The 18,443-nt window shown below is 38.2% G+C and overlaps 2 protein-coding genes across 5 annotated transcripts; one reads left to right on the top strand and one right to left on the bottom strand.

The window, feature by feature from the left end:
- Nucleotides 1–11,239: 11,239 nt before the first annotated feature.
- On the top strand, nucleotides 11,240–14,295 carry LOC8283919 (small nuclear ribonucleoprotein-associated proteins B and B'-like). 4 transcript variants are annotated; one of them, XM_048372953.1, is made up of 2 exons: nucleotides 11,240–12,177; nucleotides 14,004–14,295. In XM_048372953.1, exon 1 carries the CDS (start codon nucleotides 11,344–11,346, stop codon nucleotides 12,169–12,171), a length of 828 nt encoding a protein of 275 aa, XP_048228910.1. In that variant the 5' UTR covers nucleotides 11,240–11,343; the 3' UTR covers nucleotides 12,172–12,177; nucleotides 14,004–14,295. The 4 variants fall into 4 exon arrangements, with proteins under 4 accessions (XP_048228910.1, XP_048228911.1, XP_048228912.1 ...); XM_048372954.1 differs by lacking the exon at nucleotides 14,004–14,295 and adding an exon at nucleotides 13,284–13,866; XM_048372955.1 differs by lacking the exon at nucleotides 14,004–14,295 and adding an exon at nucleotides 13,258–13,866.
- A 427-nt stretch (nucleotides 14,296–14,722) lies between these two features.
- Nucleotides 14,723–17,125, bottom strand: LOC8283918 (beta-amyrin 28-monooxygenase). The gene is made up of 3 exons (XM_002529849.4): nucleotides 16,042–17,125; nucleotides 15,525–15,712; nucleotides 14,723–15,283 (listed from the first exon to the last, which is right to left on the bottom strand). The coding sequence occupies exons 1-3, from the start codon at nucleotides 16,970–16,972 to the stop codon at nucleotides 14,981–14,983; spliced, it is 1,422 nt and encodes a 473-aa protein (XP_002529895.1). The 5' UTR covers nucleotides 16,973–17,125; the 3' UTR covers nucleotides 14,723–14,980.
- Nucleotides 17,126–18,443: the final 1,318 nt, after the last annotated feature.

The following is an 18,443-nucleotide window of genomic DNA, read 5'->3' as shown; positions in this document are numbered from 1 at the left end:
AGGAACTTTTGTTTTTTGCTTTTAGGACAGATGGTGCTTTTGTGGTCCATAAGACATATTTCACATGCTTGTTTATTGTGCTCAGTGTCAACACTGTTTTTTGATCAGGACCATAAAATCATTTAATTATTTTGTCATGTTCTTGTGTTCCACACTTAATACAAGTTGCTATTTTGTAATTACTTAAAGTGCACTACTTAATACTTTTGCTTAGAATTGTCCTTAGTGTCAACAATGATGTCTTCTACTAGTCCTTTTAACACTAGCCCTGCTTAGAATTGTCCACCATATAGGTTACATGGTTTTCTTAACCATAATTTACCACTGGCTGAATTTATGATTATTCTCTTCTTGAACTTCGATTATGACAATTAGTTGGTTTCAAGTGGTAGTTAGTGTTGCCCATTTTGGGTAATGGTTTTCTTAGATCCTTTTTTCCACCTGTATCAGAATAGTGAATGCTGCCTAGATTTTGGTTTATATCCATCCTTTCCTGAATTCATCAGTAACTAGAATGCACTACTTTTACAGCTTCTTTTAACATGTTCTAAATCTAATTTCTGAATGAGATTGTACATGCAATTTTTTAGAATTTACAATTTGAAGATGATCAACCATATATTTATATCTTTAAAATTTTCTTTGCAGCTTTACAAAAGATCCTATAATTGCTATGAAATAAAATTGAAGTAACTCTATATACAACAAAATTAAGAACAAACAATACATATAAACTTATAAACCTTGTTACTACTTCCGAAATCTAATACCATCAAGCAATTGATTTCTCCAAGCTAATACTTCGGAAAAGAATAGATTCACCTCCTTTCCCAAACCATCCAGCATCTTCTCAAACACCCCCATTTTTCTCCTGAGTTCCTGCGCATCATGCGCCGTTCTTACCGGTATAACAAGAAAGAAGGAAAGCAAATTTGAATCTTTAAGCTCTTTTACATCCTTTAATACACATCCTTTCTCCATCATAACACCACAAATACTTGAATCCAGATTGAGCAAAGAAGGGTTAGACAATACCCCATCTGATTTTCTCATCTCCAAGAATACCTTTGCATCCCCACTCAAACCAGCTAATACAATACTGCATAACCATAATCCTACGCCCCTTAATTCCATCAGGGCTTGAAAAACAACCTCTTCTTTGTCTGAGCTAGATGTTTCTTTCTCATCTTCTTTCTTTTCTTTATATTTAAACTCGTTACCTCCCAGTCTCTTGAACTCGATCGCCTCTAGATGCTCAAACATACTCCACACAATATGTTTGAAAGAACGAAGGAGAGATTTTGGAATGCGAGAATGCTGGGAAGAAGAGAGGAAAGCGGGGAAGAAGAGAGGGGAATAGGAGAGAAGAGGGGAGAGGGAAATAGAATTAGGAACTTTGAGAAATTAAGGATTAATTAGGGGAAATTAGGATAAATTAATGGGATTTTTCCCGCTCAGCGTCATTAATTGACGTGGCACACGCTGAGCGGGCAAAACACCTGAAAAATTCCTACTCAGCATGCCACGTCAGCATCAAATCGATTCAAATTAAAGTCTTGGTACCAAATTGATATATAGTGCCAAGTATTGGTACCAGTTGGGATAATTACCCTTGCAAGTACTAAGGTCCCTAAAATCCATACCGCCTTCCATTCTTCCAATGCAATTGGCGTTGCTCATCCTAAGAACCCAACTAGAAAGCAAGCACATTGCGCTCAATTTCCTATAAAACTAACACGGGTACTCAAAAGCACTACATTACATATGTAAGGATCAACCAAGTACCACAGCCATCAGCATTTTTCCTCCTCTTCCCTTCCCTCACTCTTTCCCCATTTTCTCATCAAAAAAGTTGAGAAGCAAGGGAGAAAGGAGGCGTCACTAGCTTCCACCTCTAGTACAACCCCTTACCGGCATATTCTGGCCAAATCGACACCGGATTCGGATTCCCTGGCCCAAAAACCATAAGACATCCCTTCTTTGCCATCAGGCAGTCATTGTAGAGCTCCTCTATGCCTAACCAGAGATGAAATCTTTCGGCCTCGATCCGGTAGTTTTCGATGAGTTCCAGGCAAAAATAATTACATATTTGGATTCAGCATGTCGTAAGCTTCGCATAAGCACTTTCAGATTCGAATTTCGACACCGTTGACGGTACCAATTTTCGGAATCCAATTTTTCCAGATGCGCAGAGTTTTGAATTTTTGGCTCGGTAAAATTTATTTAGACCTTGAAAATTATTCAAAAATCATTAACTTCATTAATTGTTAATTATAATTAATTAATTAATTTAATTAATTGATAGTTTAATTATAAATATTATGAATTAATTATTATGATTAAGTATTATTTGGTTTTGTGATAATTGTGATTGTGAATAATTAAACTAGATACTAGGAAAATTATTTATGAGTTGTTTATGAAATAAATATTAAAGTTGGACTGTCTGTTACTAATTGTGATATGTGGTGTGTTATGGAGTCGAGAAAATAATGCAGTTATGGGTGACTCGACTCTTGATAAATATGTAATGAATATTTGAAGTGTTTTTAGCAGGTTTTGGACCCGTTATATGGGGGATAAACGTTCGTATTTTATGGAAGATTATGTCGAATACTCAGTATAATTTCTGAGTCGAAATTCTTAGACAGTAAATTCTATGAGTATAGGCTCATGGTTATTTATTAAATATTATTTTTATTGATTGAATTATTCCCGTAAATAGATATTCCATTGATTCAGCCTGCTCCACCCGAGGCATAGGAGCAGAGCAAAAATATTATTAGAACTGTAAGTTAAAGTCATGTAATCACTATACATGTCATGCCTAATTTTAATGCATTGTTTGGATTGACAACCATTATGATTATTATGATTATTATTATAATTAAATTAGTTTTGTTATTATTGATATTTTTTATAAGTAATATTTATTTATTTTTACCATTATAATTTCATAATGGTTATGATTGTTGTTTATACTGCATTTAAATTTATGTCTGTTATATTCGTTGATATTTAATTTTAATACTTAATGATTCATTGAATAAAATTAAGATTATTTCTAATTTACGCTATTTTAAATATTATTAATGTATGATGGTAACGTGATCCAGGATGAGACTGCAGTAGAACATCCTACTTGATGGGTTGCTTCAGGACCATGTGTGTATCTTAGGTAATAGGAAAATATTTGGTGATTTGCTTTGGCCGAGCACAACTCTTTATTGTGATTTGCTGGAGAAAGGTCCCTCGTGCAGTATTGCGCTCTGGGTGCCGACTATATTGGTATTTAAGTGACAAGACTGGATTTAAGAATTCTGGTAGAGCTTTATTCTCTAGGTGCTAGTCTTATTAGAATAAGAGAGTCAAAAAGCTGCTAGAACTGGGTTTAGGATTCTGCTGAAGTACTCGTCCCGTGAGTGTTAAAAATTATATAGTTTTAAATTATGATATGACACGTATTTATCATTATGTAATATTCTATACTATTTAAATAATTATTATATATATATATATATATGATTTTAACTCACTCTTGAGACTGACAGTCTCAACCTAATTTTTCAAGTGTCAACTAGGTCTTCAGCAGTTCTTCTTTTTTGGCAGCCAGACTTCCTTATTTTTCAGGTTTTAATATAATAAATTTTATTTGCAGGACTGACTATTAAAAATCTAGATTCTCCACAGTTGTGATTTTGAAGCTTATTATTTATTTTGGCATGTTAAACCAACCGAGGAGGTAATACTTAATGGTGCCAACGAACCTATTAAATGTATAGTATTTGTATGGTTGAATGTTAGTAATGAAATATTGACATAATGGATAAATATTGTATTAAATTGATTTAGTGATATGTCAGGCTTGCTATGGATTTTGGTGGCCTTAAGCCTACCCATTCCCTAGCGCCGGTCGCGAACCCACAGATCGGTTCGTAAAATTTCCTCTTATTTGTGGGCTCATGACATTTGGGACTTGGATTTGGTTAAATTAAATTTTCTTGCTCATGAAAATGTTCTTATTTTGCAGATGCCTCGCCCTAGTTTTCTATGTGCTAATTGGTATTTTGTTGGCATTTTGATGCTCTAACGAATTGTACTTTACAAAGGGCTTATTTTTTAGTTATATCCTTTAATTATTTTGCTCCTGCCTTTCATGCCAACTCCTATGCTTCATGGAGAGAATTTATTTGGAGTTTTACCCTTCCTCCAAAAATAAAGATTTTCCTTTAACGTACATGTAATCACTTGATTCTTTCAGGTAATAATCTTATAAGTCAGCTTTTTATCACAGCCCGCCTCATCTTGGGCAAGGCAAGGCTTGTCCATGGGCAGAAATATGCCCAACATATGCCCAGCCCAATACTGCTGCCTAGCCCAAGTTGGCTGCCCAAGGAAACCAAGGGAAGGATCTAGAGATTGCTGGAGGATGCAAGGCTTTGTGCTAAGCCAAGGAGCTACTTAGAAACTTCCCTTGTTTGTATATAGAGTAGCTTCCAAAGGAAGCATTGTACATATGTAACGTGTAGAGAATTCTAGAGAATGATTCCTAGCCACAAGTTGAGTAGGTGGGAAGCCTATAAATACCCCCTCCGTTCATCATTTGTAACATACAAGAACAACAAGAACATATAAGAGGAAGGTTGGAAACTTAATAAAGCTCTCCATACTTTTAAAGCTCAAGTGCTCTCAACTCTCAACTCTACCCAAGTCCTAAACTCTTGCTGCCTACTTTGCTCACCTAAAATTGCTCCCAACTCTCATCTAGGCTTACTTAGTTCGACTTTGTTAAGCAAGTTAACTAAGTGTCGCGTAACTTGGGTAACCTCTAAGCCGAAGTTTCGTGATAGGTGGTATCAGAGCAACTGTTTGAATCCTAGGTACCGCTGGTGGAAGTGATTCGAGTGATGGCAAGCGAGGAAGGAATTGTGGCTGCTGCGATGGAAGAGCAACGCACTGAGTAGACCCACGGGCGTGAGGAACATCGATCACAGCCTAAACGGGGGAAATCCAAGGCTCCAGCACGCGAGCCTGTCGAGTCCAGAGTTGCTAGCCTTGAGAAAGATTTGACTAGCGTGACTTCGACTATTGGCGAGCTTAGTGATAAGGTTGACAACCTCATCCATGAAAACATGGAGATCACAAGGGCTGCCAAGGCCATGATCGAAGATCTTGGCAAAGCTTTTTGGGGAAAACTACGCTCTCTTAGAGAAGAGTTCGCTGACCAGCAAAGTACCCTACGAGATGAGCTGAAAGAGCTTCGTAGGGAGATTGATGCTCTTCGTCAAGGTAGTCCACCCTCGACAAGCACAACTGCCACTACTAGTTCCGCTGCCTCGCACGGATTGAAAGTCCCTAAGCCTAGCATGTACAATGGCACGCGCAACGCCACTATGGTGGAAAACTTCTTGTTCGGGCTTGATCAATACTATGAGGCGATGAACGTCACGGATGACTTTTTAAAGATTAGCAATGCTGCCATCTTCTTAAGGGATTCCCCCTAACTCTGGTGGAGAAGGAAACATTCCGATAGGGAGAAGGGACTTTGCATAATCAACACGTAGGAACAGTTGAAGACCGAGCTCCGCAAGCAATTTATGCCTCACAAGGAGTTCACGACTCTCATGCTAGAGATTCCAGACCTAACCGACGATCAGCTCCTCTTTGATTTCAAGGATGGGTTGAAAGATTGGGTAAAGATGGAGCTCGAGCGACGTGGAGTGCAGACCCTTGATGAAGCAATTACCGTAGTGGAGAACCTCAAGGACTAATCTACTCAAGACAAGGGCAAGAAGTCTAGCTCTTCCAAGAGTGGGGGAGGCCAAAAGAGGGACTTCAACAAAGGCAAAGAGAGTGGCTACCAGAAGTTCTCTGGCGGTAACTAAAAGTACGGCAAAGGCGCATCACACAAAGAAAAACCTGCTGCCTCTAAGCCGCCCAAGCCTTGCTTCATTTGCGATGGACCACACTAGGTGAGGAACTGCCCAAATCGAAAGGTGATGAATGCCATCGTGGCAGAATTCAACAAAGATAACTGCCAATAAGAACCCCAAGCTGGCATGGGTTCTCTACAGCATTTAGGTGCGTTGTCAAAGCTCCTCTCTCGCTCAGTCTCCAAGGAGAGAGGCCTGCTTTACGTCGATGCTTTCATTAAGGGCAAAGCTGCCTGCCCCATGCTCGATACGGGTGCTACGCACAACTTCATGGACGTGCACGAGGTGAAGCGCCTAGGCCTGAAGCTGTCCAAAAGAGTCGGCACGATTAAGGCTGTTAATTCGGAGGCAAAGCCTGTGCATGGCATTGCAAAAAATATGAAGGTGCAAGTTGGTTATTGGCAAGGTACGCTAGACTTTACTGTTGTGCCTATGGATGATTTTAAAACTGTTTTTGGTCTAGCATTCTTCTGTAAAGCCTATGCCATTTTGGTCCCTTCCATGAGCTCTCTAGTGATCCTCGACGCTTCCAAGCTTAGAGTGATCCCCTTGAAGAGCATGGCGAAATCCAAACCCGCTATGATTTCTACCTTGCAATTCAAGCGGGGTCTCAAGAACGGGGAGTGTTACGTCGCAACTATGAGGGAGCTCAATGATGAGGACGATGTTGAGCAATCTGCCCCGCATTTGCCACAATCCATCGAAGCAGTCCTTGACGAATACAAGGACGTGATGCCACTGAAGCTGCCGCAAAAGTTGCCACCAAAGCGATATGTGGATCACGACATCGAGCTCGAGCCTGGTGCTAAACCTCCTGCCATGGCACCCTACCGCATGGCACCTCCGAAGCTGGCTGAATTGAGAAAATAGTTCCAAGATCTACTTGAGTCGGGCTATATCCAGCCATCGAAGGCCCATATGGTGCGCCAGTCCTCTTTCAAAAGAAGAAGGACGGTTCGCTACGGATGTGCATAGATTATCGAGCTTTAAACAAGATTACCATCAAGAACAAGTAACCAATTCCCTTGATTGCCGACTTGTTCGATCAATTGGGGAAGGCTCGATATTTCTCAAAGCTGGATTTGAGGTCTGGTTACTACCAAGTCCGCATTGCACCTGGTGATGTGCCGAAGACAGCATGTGTGACTCGATATGGAGCTTTCGAGTTCTTGGTCATGCCTTTCGGCCTCATTAATGCCCCTGCCACTTTCTGCACGCTCATGAACAAGGTACTCCATCCCTTTCTTGATAAGTTTGTGGTTGTTTATTTGGATGACATTGTTGTATACAGCAACAGTCTTGAGGAGAATATGCAACACCTCAAGCAAGTCTTCCAAGTACTCTGCGAACACGAGCTGTACGTGAAGTGTGAGAAATGCTCATTCGCGAGAGAAGAAGTGGAGTTCCTTGGCCATCGAATCAAAGATGGTAGGTTAATGATGGATCCAGCAAAAGTTAAAGCCATCCAAGAATGGCAACCTCCTTCCAAAGTGCCAGAGTTGCGATCTTTTCTTGGGCTGGTGAACTATTATCGGCGGTTCATCAAAGGCTATTCTGCCATTGCCGCTCCATTGACGGAACTACTCAAGAAGAATAAGGTATGGAATTGGGGTGAGGAATGCCAAGCTGCATTCGAAGCCTTGAAGGATGCCGTGTCAATAGAGCCTGTCATGATACTGCCCGACTACGGAAAACCATTTGAGGTGCACACAGATGCCTCAGATTATGCCATTGGAGGCGTCCTTATGCAAGATAGGCACCCTATCGCCTATGAAAGTTGCAAGCTCAATGAAACGGAAAGGCGGTATACTGTCCAAGAGAAGGAAATGGCCCATCGCTTGCATGGAGACATTACTTGCTCGACAGCAAGTTCACTATTTTAACGGACAATGTAGCTACAAGCTATTTTCAGACTCAAAAGAAGTTGAGTCCTAAGCAAGCATGCTGGCAAGATTTCTTAGCCGAATTCGACTACAAGCTTGAATATAAGCCAGGTAAAGCCAACATTGTCGCTGATGCGTTGAGTAGAAAGGCGGAGTTGGCTTCCATTGCTGCTAGCACGCTGAAGAGCGACTTCTTTAGCCGAATCAAGGAAGGAATGCAGCAAGACACTTTGGCCAAGAGCATTATCAAGCTGGCAATCGAGGGAAAAACTCGACGATTATGGGAGAAAGATGGCATTCTCCTCACTGTTGGCAATCGAGTCTATGTGCCGAAGTGGGGAAACCTGCGGAGAGAAATTTTGAAGGAGTGCCATAACTCCTTGTGGGCTGGACATCCCAACATGACTCGCACACTTGCGTTAGTCCAGCAAAACTACTACTGGCCGCAACTTAAGGACGATGTGGAGGACTATGTTCGGACCTGCCTTATATGCCAACAAGACAAGGTGGAACAATAACAGCCTGCTGGCCTACTTGAACCTCTTCCTGTCGCTGAAAGGCTGTGGGAGAGTGTCTCGTGGACTTCATTGTGGCCCTGCCAAAATCCGAAGGGTTCGAAAGTATCATGGTTGTCGTGGATAGATTTAGCAAGTATGCTACTTTTATCCCTACCCGTGATCGCAGGAGTGAGGCAGGCCCGCCTCTTCTTCAAGAATGTTGTGAAGCTGTGGGGCTTACCGAAGAGTATAATCAGTGATAGAGACCCTCGGTTTACCGACAAGTTTTGACGAGAGTTGTTCAAGTTGCTGGGCACAGACCTCAACTTCTTCACAAGCTTTCATCCACAAAGCGACGACCAAACGAAAAGGATTAATGCTTTGCTGGAACTCTACCTAAGGCACTATGTTAGTGCTCACCAACGAGATTGGGCAAAACTGCTTGACGTAGCCCAATTCTCGTATAACCTCCAAAAGAGCGAGTCCACGGGTAAGAGTCCCTTTGAAGTCATTATGGGACAGCAGCCATTGACGCCAAATGCCATTGCTGCTGGCTATGGAGGAGCCAACCCTTCTGCCTATAAGTTTGCAAGGGAATGGTATGAAGAGGCAGATATAACAAGGGCATGCCTCGACAAAGTAGCGAAGCGCTTGAAGAAGTGGGCTGATGTAAAGAGACGCCCCAAGGAATACAGCGCTGGCGACTTGGTGAGGGTGAAGCTGCTGCCTAATCAGTTCAAATCCCTCCGCAAAGTACAAAAGGCTTGGTAAGGCGATATAAAGGCCCGTTCCCAGTCGTAAAACGCGTTGGAGCTGTTGCCTACCAGCTCCAACTGCCCTCGAGATTAAAAATCCATAATGTCTTCCATGTGAGTATGCTTAAGCCATACCACGAAGACAAGGAAGACCCCAGCCGTGGCGAATCTAGAAGAGCTCCAACAACCGTTGTCACCGAGTTCGATAAGGAGATTGAATGCATCATTGTAGATAGAGTGATAAGAAGAAGAGGAGTTCCCAACTACAATGAATACTTGGTGAAGTGGAAAAATTTTCCCGACAGCGAGGTTACGTGGGAACGTGAAGATTTGCTATGGCAATTCCTTGAGCATATCCAAAACTACGAAGCTCAAGGCGCGACGAGGACGTCGAGAGATTGAGTGGGGGAGGGTGTCACAGCCCGCCTCATCTTGGGCAAGGCAAGGCTTGTCCATGGGCAGAAATATGCCCAACATATGCCCAGTCTAATGCTGCTGCCTAGCCCAAGTTGGCTGCCCAAGGAAATCAAGGGAAGGATCTAGAGATTGTTGGAGGATGCAAGGCTTTGTGCCAAGCCAAGGAGCTGCCTAGAAGCTTCACTTGTTTGTACATATAGTAGCTTCCAAAGGAAGCCTTATACATATGTAACTTGTAGAGAATTCTAGAAGAATGATTCCTAGCCACAAGTTGAGGAGGTGGGAAGCCTATAAATACCCCCTCCATCCATCATTTGTAACATACAAGAACAACAAGAACATACAAGAGAAAGGTTGGAAACTTAATAAAGCTCTCCATACTTTCAAAGTTCAAGTGCTCTCAACTCTCTACCCTACCCAAGTTCTAAACCCCTGTTGCCTACTTTGCTCACGTAAAATTGCTCCCAACTCTCATCTAAACTTACTTAGTTTGACTTTGTCAAGTAAGTTAACTAAGTGCCGCGCGACTTGGCTAATCTCTAAACCGAAGTTTTGTGACATTTTGCCCCGTACAACCTATCAACGATAGCTAAGGAATAATTTAAGCTCAAGAGAGTTGTGAGAAGGATGGAAAAAAGGAGTCACTTGGAAACTTGGAAGAATAGCTTTGATTATCCAAGAAAGCTTTAAAAAGAATGGGTGGAGTTTACAAAGCTTATCTAAGGTTTCTCTAGCATTCTAGGTGTTTGAGACAATGCTTAAGATGTCCTATTTATAGCCTAAGATAAATTTTAATATTTAATATTAATTTATAAAATTTTAAAAATAATAACAAACTAACTAGTTTTAAATTTTTTAATTTTTTTAAATTCTAAAATTTTATTAATAAAATAATACAAAATTATTTGTTAATTTATTTTAATACTATTTAAATTAATATATCAATATAATTGATATTATAATTTTTAAGATTAAAAACTTATTACATAATTAAAAATTTATTTTATTATTGAATATAATATTAAGAACATAATTTAAGATGTTATTTTTTAAAATAAAATTATTATCTAATTATAGAATTTATTTATTAGTTAATATAATATTAAAATATAATTAATATGCTATTTTTTAGGATTAGAGTGAGTGTTTAATTAGAATATAATTTATGAATTAATAAATTAATAGATAAAATTATAAAATTACATATAAATTTGAATCACATGTGTTAAAAATAAATACACATGTCAAAATAAAATTTTATATTTTAAAAATTAAATATACGTATAAAAAAAATTTTAATTCTAAAAAATTAATATATACATAAATTAGCAAAAGATATTTAGTGACTGAAATGCTTTTGAGAAAAGAATATTTTAGATATTTTAATCCATTTTGCTTTTATAAAAAATTAAATTCCATATTAATATGTCAGAACTCAGAATTATATAAAAGGCTTAGTTTAATTTTAAATTTATTTTTCTAAACTAAGATCTAATTCCAAAAACTTATCAAGTAATTTTATTATATAAAAATTATATACAAGTTATTTTATTCATATTAACTTGAGAAAATCAAAACTATTGAGATGGAACAAAATTATAAAGGGTTGTTTGCCTTTAAGAAGAAAATTATTGAACTTACGAATAATGTAAAAGTAAAGGGATTTGAATTTCAGAATATTTTCACCAAAGAAAAAATAAAATTTCGAAGAAAGAAAATTAATACAATTTATTTTCTTTTCTTTTCCTCTCTCCACATCACCGTACCGAAATAAAACCCTTCCAAAATCCTAAAACCTTCGTTTTCCGCCCTTTTCTTGTCAAAACCCCAAATTCTGCAATTCCCTAGATTAATAAAAATGTCGATGTCGAAGAGCTCCAAGATGCTCCAACACATAAACTACAGAATGCGAGTCACAATTCAAGACGGCCGTCAACTAGTAGGCAAATTCATGGCATTCGATCGCCACATGAATTTAGTCCTCGGTGACTGCGAGGAGTTTCGCAAACTTCCACCAGCCAAAGGCAAAAAGAACAACGAAGAGCGCGAAGACCGCCGGACTCTCGGCCTCGTTCTCCTCCGCGGCGAAGAAGTTATTTCCATGACCGTCGAAGGCCCACCTCCTCAAGAAGAGTCGCGCGCTAAGGCTGTTTCTGCTACTGCCGTTGCGGGACCCGGCATTGGACGCGCTGCTGGCCGTGGGATTCCTACTGCTCCTCTTATTCAAGCTCAGCCTGGTCTTGCTGGTCCCGTCAGAGGTGTTGGTGGCCCCGCTCCTGGTATGATGCAGCCTCAGATCTCGCGTCCTCCGGTCCCGCAACTTTCTGCTCCTCCTATGAGTTATCCACCGCCTGTTATTAGGCCACCTGGACAGATGGCTTTCCCTGGTCAAGGTCCTCCACCTATGGGGCGCGGTCCACCTCTTCCTCAGTTTGGTGCTAGGCCTCCACCACCTGGTCAGGGTTTTCCCATGCCTCCTCCTCCACATTTCGGGCAAAGACCCATGGGAATGCCTCCGCAGCCACAGGGCGGTCCACCGCCTATGATGAGAGGACCTCCTGCTCCGCCAAGACCTGGAATGGCACCACCTCCTCGTCCAGGGATGCCTCCTCCACCTGGTTATGGACCTCCTCGTCCCGGTATGCCTCCTCCTCATAATCCACAACAGCAGAATCAGCAGCAGTAATTATAGGTATTGGCTATTGCTACTCTTTCTTTGTAAATTTCTGAATCATGTGGTTGTTGATATTATTGCTTGTTATTTCGGGTATGTTTATATATGGAATATGGAGCAGTGAATTATTGATAATTTCTAGCTTTGCAATTAGCTCCGTTCCTTTAGATATGATGCTTTAGTGTCTATTTGGCAAATTTATACTTTTAATTAGTCTTGACGAACCCTTTGGTCAATCTACATATACAACTATACAAGTGTACAGTGTCCTCTCTCAATCATTTATACACTGCATTAAGTTATTTTACTCGTATCTCTGTTTGTGCAACATGAATTCAGTAATAAGTGTGCTTTCCATGATAAGAACTAGTTTTTATAGGATTCTTCCTTAACTATTCTTACAGCTTGTTGTGTAAACATGAAAAATTGGTGAGTTAGTTGTCCAACCCGGGGATAAGTTAGTGTAGCTAGATTCTCTTACTTTTGTGTATGAAAGATGTGAAGGACATTATGGAACATATAAAGGCAATTACTTACTGCACTAGTAAGAGTCCTAAACTCTAGAGATACTACTGAGAATGAAAATCGTGGATTCAAGAAATGTTGAGACTTTCTCAAGACTAATGGACTTTGCTAATTGCTTGTCAAAGGTTTGTCCATTGCTGAGTTACTACAAGGTTTAGCAATGTGTACATAGACTAGTTAAGGTGGGTTGGAAGAGATTGGGAATGAATGCCAAAATAATTTGATTTGAGATTAATATTTCCCCTTGATGAAATTCAATCTTCCATTAACCTGATTGCATGAGGGTTTGATTCAGGAATGGAATTGCCAACTGAACTAAGGCACCCAAATCCAAACCTGAGCATGTTAGAGGTGATCATAGGATCTGATCCTGTTCCAAGCTTGGTTGGGGTCCTCTACTATTCCAATCATCCCTTCACCTTTCTTTTGCTATTTGTTGACAGGACTTGGGGTTGGACACAATTGGCAAATTGATATCAATCCCGAATTTTCCATTTCTTTTATTTCTTCTGCCTGTTACACTTTGACCTCAGTTAATATGCTGAGTCTACGTATCTTTTATGTGCTTAATAGATTGCAATAGTTGAGCTTATTTTCAGAGTTGGAGCTATCTGGATTCCAGTTTTGTAGCACTTTGCTTTTATTGATGATGGAGATGGGGTTGGGACCACCGGCCTAACGAATTTGCTACTTGATCCATCTTTTTGGCTGGACAACTAGATGTTGTGTTTGCAATAGTTGAGCTTATTTTCAGAGTTGGAGCTGTCTGGATTCCAGTGTTGTAGCACTTTGCTTTTATTGATGATGGAGATGGAGTTGGGACCACAGGCCTAATGAATTTGCTACTTAATCCATCTTTTTGGCTGGACGACTAGATGTTGTTTTTAATCATTTCTAGATGACAACCAAGCCCATAGTGCCATTTAGATAGGCTTGACCTGCGTGTATAATAGGCATATTAGTTGATCAAACTGAGTTTGATTTCAAGCGCTTCTGTCAATCGTTCTTACTAGTGAAGCTTCTTCAGATGGCTATACTAAATTCTTATGTATTTATTTGTTCAAGGAATTCATTTGACTTTATAGCTTTGTTTGATTTTAGTGTCAAGGACTTGCTTTGCCAATACTTATTGGGAATCATCAAGTGGATATTTTTCTAATAAATACGCTTTATTTATTAATATGCAATGTTTCGGTTCTAAATTGCTTGTTACATTTTACTTCCATACGTCTGTGAGTATTTCGCTTGTAGTTTGAAATTCACCCCAGCCATATCAATTTGTTTTCAGGCTCATTTTAGTGTGCTGTGAAAATTCTCAGATGAAGATAGCAAAAGGGTTCTCTCAACTGGTGAAGTATTGTTTTGACTTTCCTTTGTTGCTGCAACATCTAGTTTAACGTTGGGTGGTTCTGCAGTGGTTTGAGCTAATGTGTATCCTTCTCCTATTGCAGTCTAGGATTTTGAGCTAATGCTGTAATGGTACTATATTTTTTGTTGGCTTAGTATTTCATACCAAAGGCTATTGTAGCACAGATGATCATCACAATACTTCTCAGCAGTGAAGCATTTTAATTGAATTTATGCAAGAGAATATTCTGGATTTTGGGTACACATCATTCTCTCCTGCTCTATTTTTATTCCTGCCATATATTTGTCTGCTGCATAATGCATTTGTCTTGAGGCTGATTTTATGGTTTCTTGCTGGATAAATTGAAGTGATATTTCTGTGTATTTGATGGGCTGGCCCTGTTTCCATTTCCTGATGCATCCATCTTATGAACTGATTATTCTATGTTTAAAATACATTCATCTGTTATCTTTGCTAGACTTGGATTTTGTTAATCATGATGTTTAATATGCGCTCGTTATGCGTGTTAAAAGTAGCCAATCCTGATTATCATTTGTACTCTGTTGTGGATGGGAATTGGCAAATGACTGCAGATGTCTGCAGGATCATGTGGACCTTCTTATTGATAAAAGAAAAATATCTTGAAATAAAAGTCAATACTCAAGGGCATTATAACATGACAAGGAAAGCTACAGAAATAAGTGGACTAAACTTTAATTATTACGAGCACTATTAATTACAGGAAATGAAAGTTCGTGTAGGACCACTGATGGTATTCCACCAAAACAATATTGAATCAACTTAACTGGTTTAACTGTGAGCTGAGCTGGGTGAAAAAAGAAAAATTCCAAACATCCATTTGATAGATGAAAATAAAAAAAAACTCAATTCATTCTGCATGCAAGTATAGATTTTCTCCAAACAAACCCATATATAATGTAAAGGCAGTCAAAAGTTTGCTGGTCGAAGGCGAACAGGAAGACCCTTTTCAGGAGTTGGCATCATGTCACCAAAAATCTTTTCCCCAGGAATTTCCAACTCCCACTTAAACCTCTTGATAACATGGTGGACAAAGGTTAGAATTGCTAATCTAGCATACTCTTTTCCAGGACACGTTCTGGGTCCTCCTCCGAAGGGTACAAATGCGTAGGGTGGAATTGCTTTATCATCATCATATCTTGATGGATCAAATTCCTCAGGATTTGGGAAGTATTCCGGGTTCTTGTTTGTTGTTGTAACAGTCCAATATATCTGCAGTTTTGAAGAAAAGAAAAAACAATAAAACAATCAAGATTATTGTGGTGCCAAGTACACAAGATATAATAATGAAGTTGAAATAGACTGGCAATTTTAATATAGTAAACCATAATGAACATTAGTAAATGTCAAAGAATGATATGATATTATAGCTTAATACGCAAGTCTTAGTTAAATATTAATTAAGATAGATTAGATGTAATAATCATGAATAGGAAGGGATGTGGACATTTACCTTCCACCCCTTTGGAATGGTATAACCAGCATAAGTAAAGTCAGTTATGGCCTCTCTAAAGGTTCCTTGAAGTGGAGGTGTAAGTCTCATCACTTCATTCACTGCATTCCATGTGTATTTCATTTTCTGTACGTCTTCCCATTGCAGCACCTCTCCTTCCTTCTTAGCTGAGGCTACCTCCCTTTGCTCTGGTTTCATTTTAATTTATGTGAGTTACAGTTGTTCATAACATACAGTATAGCCTAAAAACATTCAGGTAATTCTTGCTCATTCTAGATATATATATCAAATGAATACGTATGTATTAGGATTTTATAGTTTCTGTATGTGCCGCTCATCTATTAATCTAGTGTATAAATGAAGAAATATTCTTAAGATTAGACAAAAAAATCGTTATAAAAGTTTGATTTCCTAATGGCACGACCCCTGTTGATTATTCCTATTAGTTATATTAAATATGATCTTTTCTCTAAATATTAGTAGCAACACTGCCAGGAAGAGAAGAAATGATGTTTACCTTCAAGAATCTTCTTGTAGATATCAGGCCTCTCACCAACATATTTCATAAAGAAAGTTATGGAGGTAGCCACAGTACTGTACCCTGCAGTTAATAAACCCATCATCTTGTCAGCAATCTCAGCCTCAGGCATGAATTTACCAGAAGGGTCGGAGGCGACAATCATATGCGAAAGGATGTCTTGCATGGGTGCTCCTGCTGCTATGGCTTCCTTCTTCTGCTTAACAACTGCTATTAGTTCCTTGCGGATAGCAGTAACAGCTTTCTTGGCTCTGTAGAATATAGTTCCAGGAAAGTTTACTGTGATAGAATGCATCCCAACAGTAATATCATCAAAATGACCAACAAGTCTGGCGATTCGCTCAGGATCTTCTGTCCCTAAGAAAAATCTACAGGCGAGAGTTAATGTTAAAGTCTTGGAGAAAGGAAAGACTTTGACAGAATCTTTTCCTTCCCAATGATTTCTCATTTGCTGCTGTGTTATGGAATCCATTTTCGCCAAGTACCTCACTAACGCCTCAGGTTTCAAGAACGCAGGCGATGCTCTCAGGTTCTTAAGCTCAGCTTCCTTCGGAGGAGCTTTATTTTGATAGGAAGAACGAAAGAGTTTCTGCATGGAATGAGGACGGAACACAGTGAAAAGTTTCTGTTCATTGGAGAAGAGAAATTTGTGTCCATTAGGCCCACAGATGACAGCAGTTTTCTCCCCAAGGATCTTGGTTTTGAAAATATCATGGGAGTACTTTTCCATTCTCTTAAACACGAAATTTTCTGGCTTGCCAAACAAGAACTCGAGTGTTTCTCCTATGATTGGCCATCCCATGCTTCCTGGTGGCAGTTTCTTGAAACTGTCATTACTGAATAGATACCTGAATACAAAGACAAGAAAAGAAACAGAGGCTAAAATACAAGTAATCAGAAAGACTTCCATAGTTTGATTAACTTTCCTAACTATAGAAAAGATAACACTGAATGAATTATGGTATGCACAGAGTAGGTGTGGCAAGATTAAGCTTTGTACAGGCAGCAAATATATATATATAACATCGGGTATGCATATACCGTCAGATTAAATTTATAGGTGCTTTACAAATAACATCGAAATATGCAACTACCGTCGGATTAAATTTATAGGTGCAAACTAATAAAAATATTAATTTAATTACTGGTTGATATCCTGGGAAGATGCAGCCAGATATCCCTACCCTTGTAGCTTAATTTAATTTTTAATTTATGTATGTCCAAATCAATTACAGGGTTTTTTGACTAGGAATTATAAGATGGAAAAACTAATTTAAAAATTAATTTAATTTCTTTTCTTGAGCTGACCAACAAAAAAGATATATATCAAATAAAATAAAATGAAGACTAAATCTTCATGTGCTGTATTTAGAGATTTCTTTCTAAAGAAAAAAAAATATTTAGGTTTGTTTGACTTAGTTTAATGGATCTTTTAAACAATAAAAAATTAAGATATTTTATAGATTAGCTAAAACAAATTCAAAAAGTAAGATAGTTAATGTTGAACAAGTTTGTTGGTTTAGTTTTCAATGTGTTTTTTATATTACATGAAAATGAATATATGCATAATTTTCAATGCATTCCGGCCCCATATGATTATATGCATAATTTGATTTTATTTTTTAAAGAAATTTCATGAGAATTTTGTTTTTCTAAAAAAAATTACTTTTACGGTCACAATATATATATATATATATAAAAGTCCTTTTTTTATACATAATTTTTTAATAAAATTTATAAATTTCAGCCTTACATGATTCAAAGTTTACATATGGCTCTCTCTCTCTCTCTATATAGATATATACTTCTAAAAGAACTAAATTAAATATATGAATTGCAGCCTTACATCATTACAAGTATACATATGGCTTCTTATGCATATATATTTCTTTTACTGCCTATGCAAACATCCATTTTGCTCTCAATTGTAATTAATTTCTTAACATATTTAAAACAACATGCATATTTTATTTTGATCCGACATTATTAAAATTCATATTTCATTTCAAATTCAATAAAAAAAAAACGATACAACAGAAATAACTATTCTCTTATTCTTATTATAAAAACAGTAACTCATCTAATATAAAAAAAATTAATACTATTCGAGTTAAATCTCAAATATAAAAGAAAATATAATTAAATAATTTTATTTTTTTTATCTATTATATCAGAAAAGGTTGGATACGAACCCGAATTTCACCGTCCGGCGTTAGCTCATTCTTGACCGGCAAACCGTAGCCTGGTGGTTGTTTAAACAAATAATTCTATTTCAAAAAAGAAAGTGTTATCATCATTTAATAAAAGAATACAAATTGTAATGAATTCCTTCTGCTAATTAAACAATTTGTGATGCAAACCATGCATATACATATTCTTAT

The sequence above is a fragment of the Ricinus communis genome, chromosome 4 (assembly GCF_019578655.1).
Source record: "Ricinus communis isolate WT05 ecotype wild-type chromosome 4, ASM1957865v1, whole genome shotgun sequence".
Classification (NCBI taxonomy): domain Eukaryota; kingdom Viridiplantae; phylum Streptophyta; class Magnoliopsida; order Malpighiales; family Euphorbiaceae; genus Ricinus; species Ricinus communis.
This window is presented reverse-complemented; position numbering and strand designations above follow the sequence as displayed.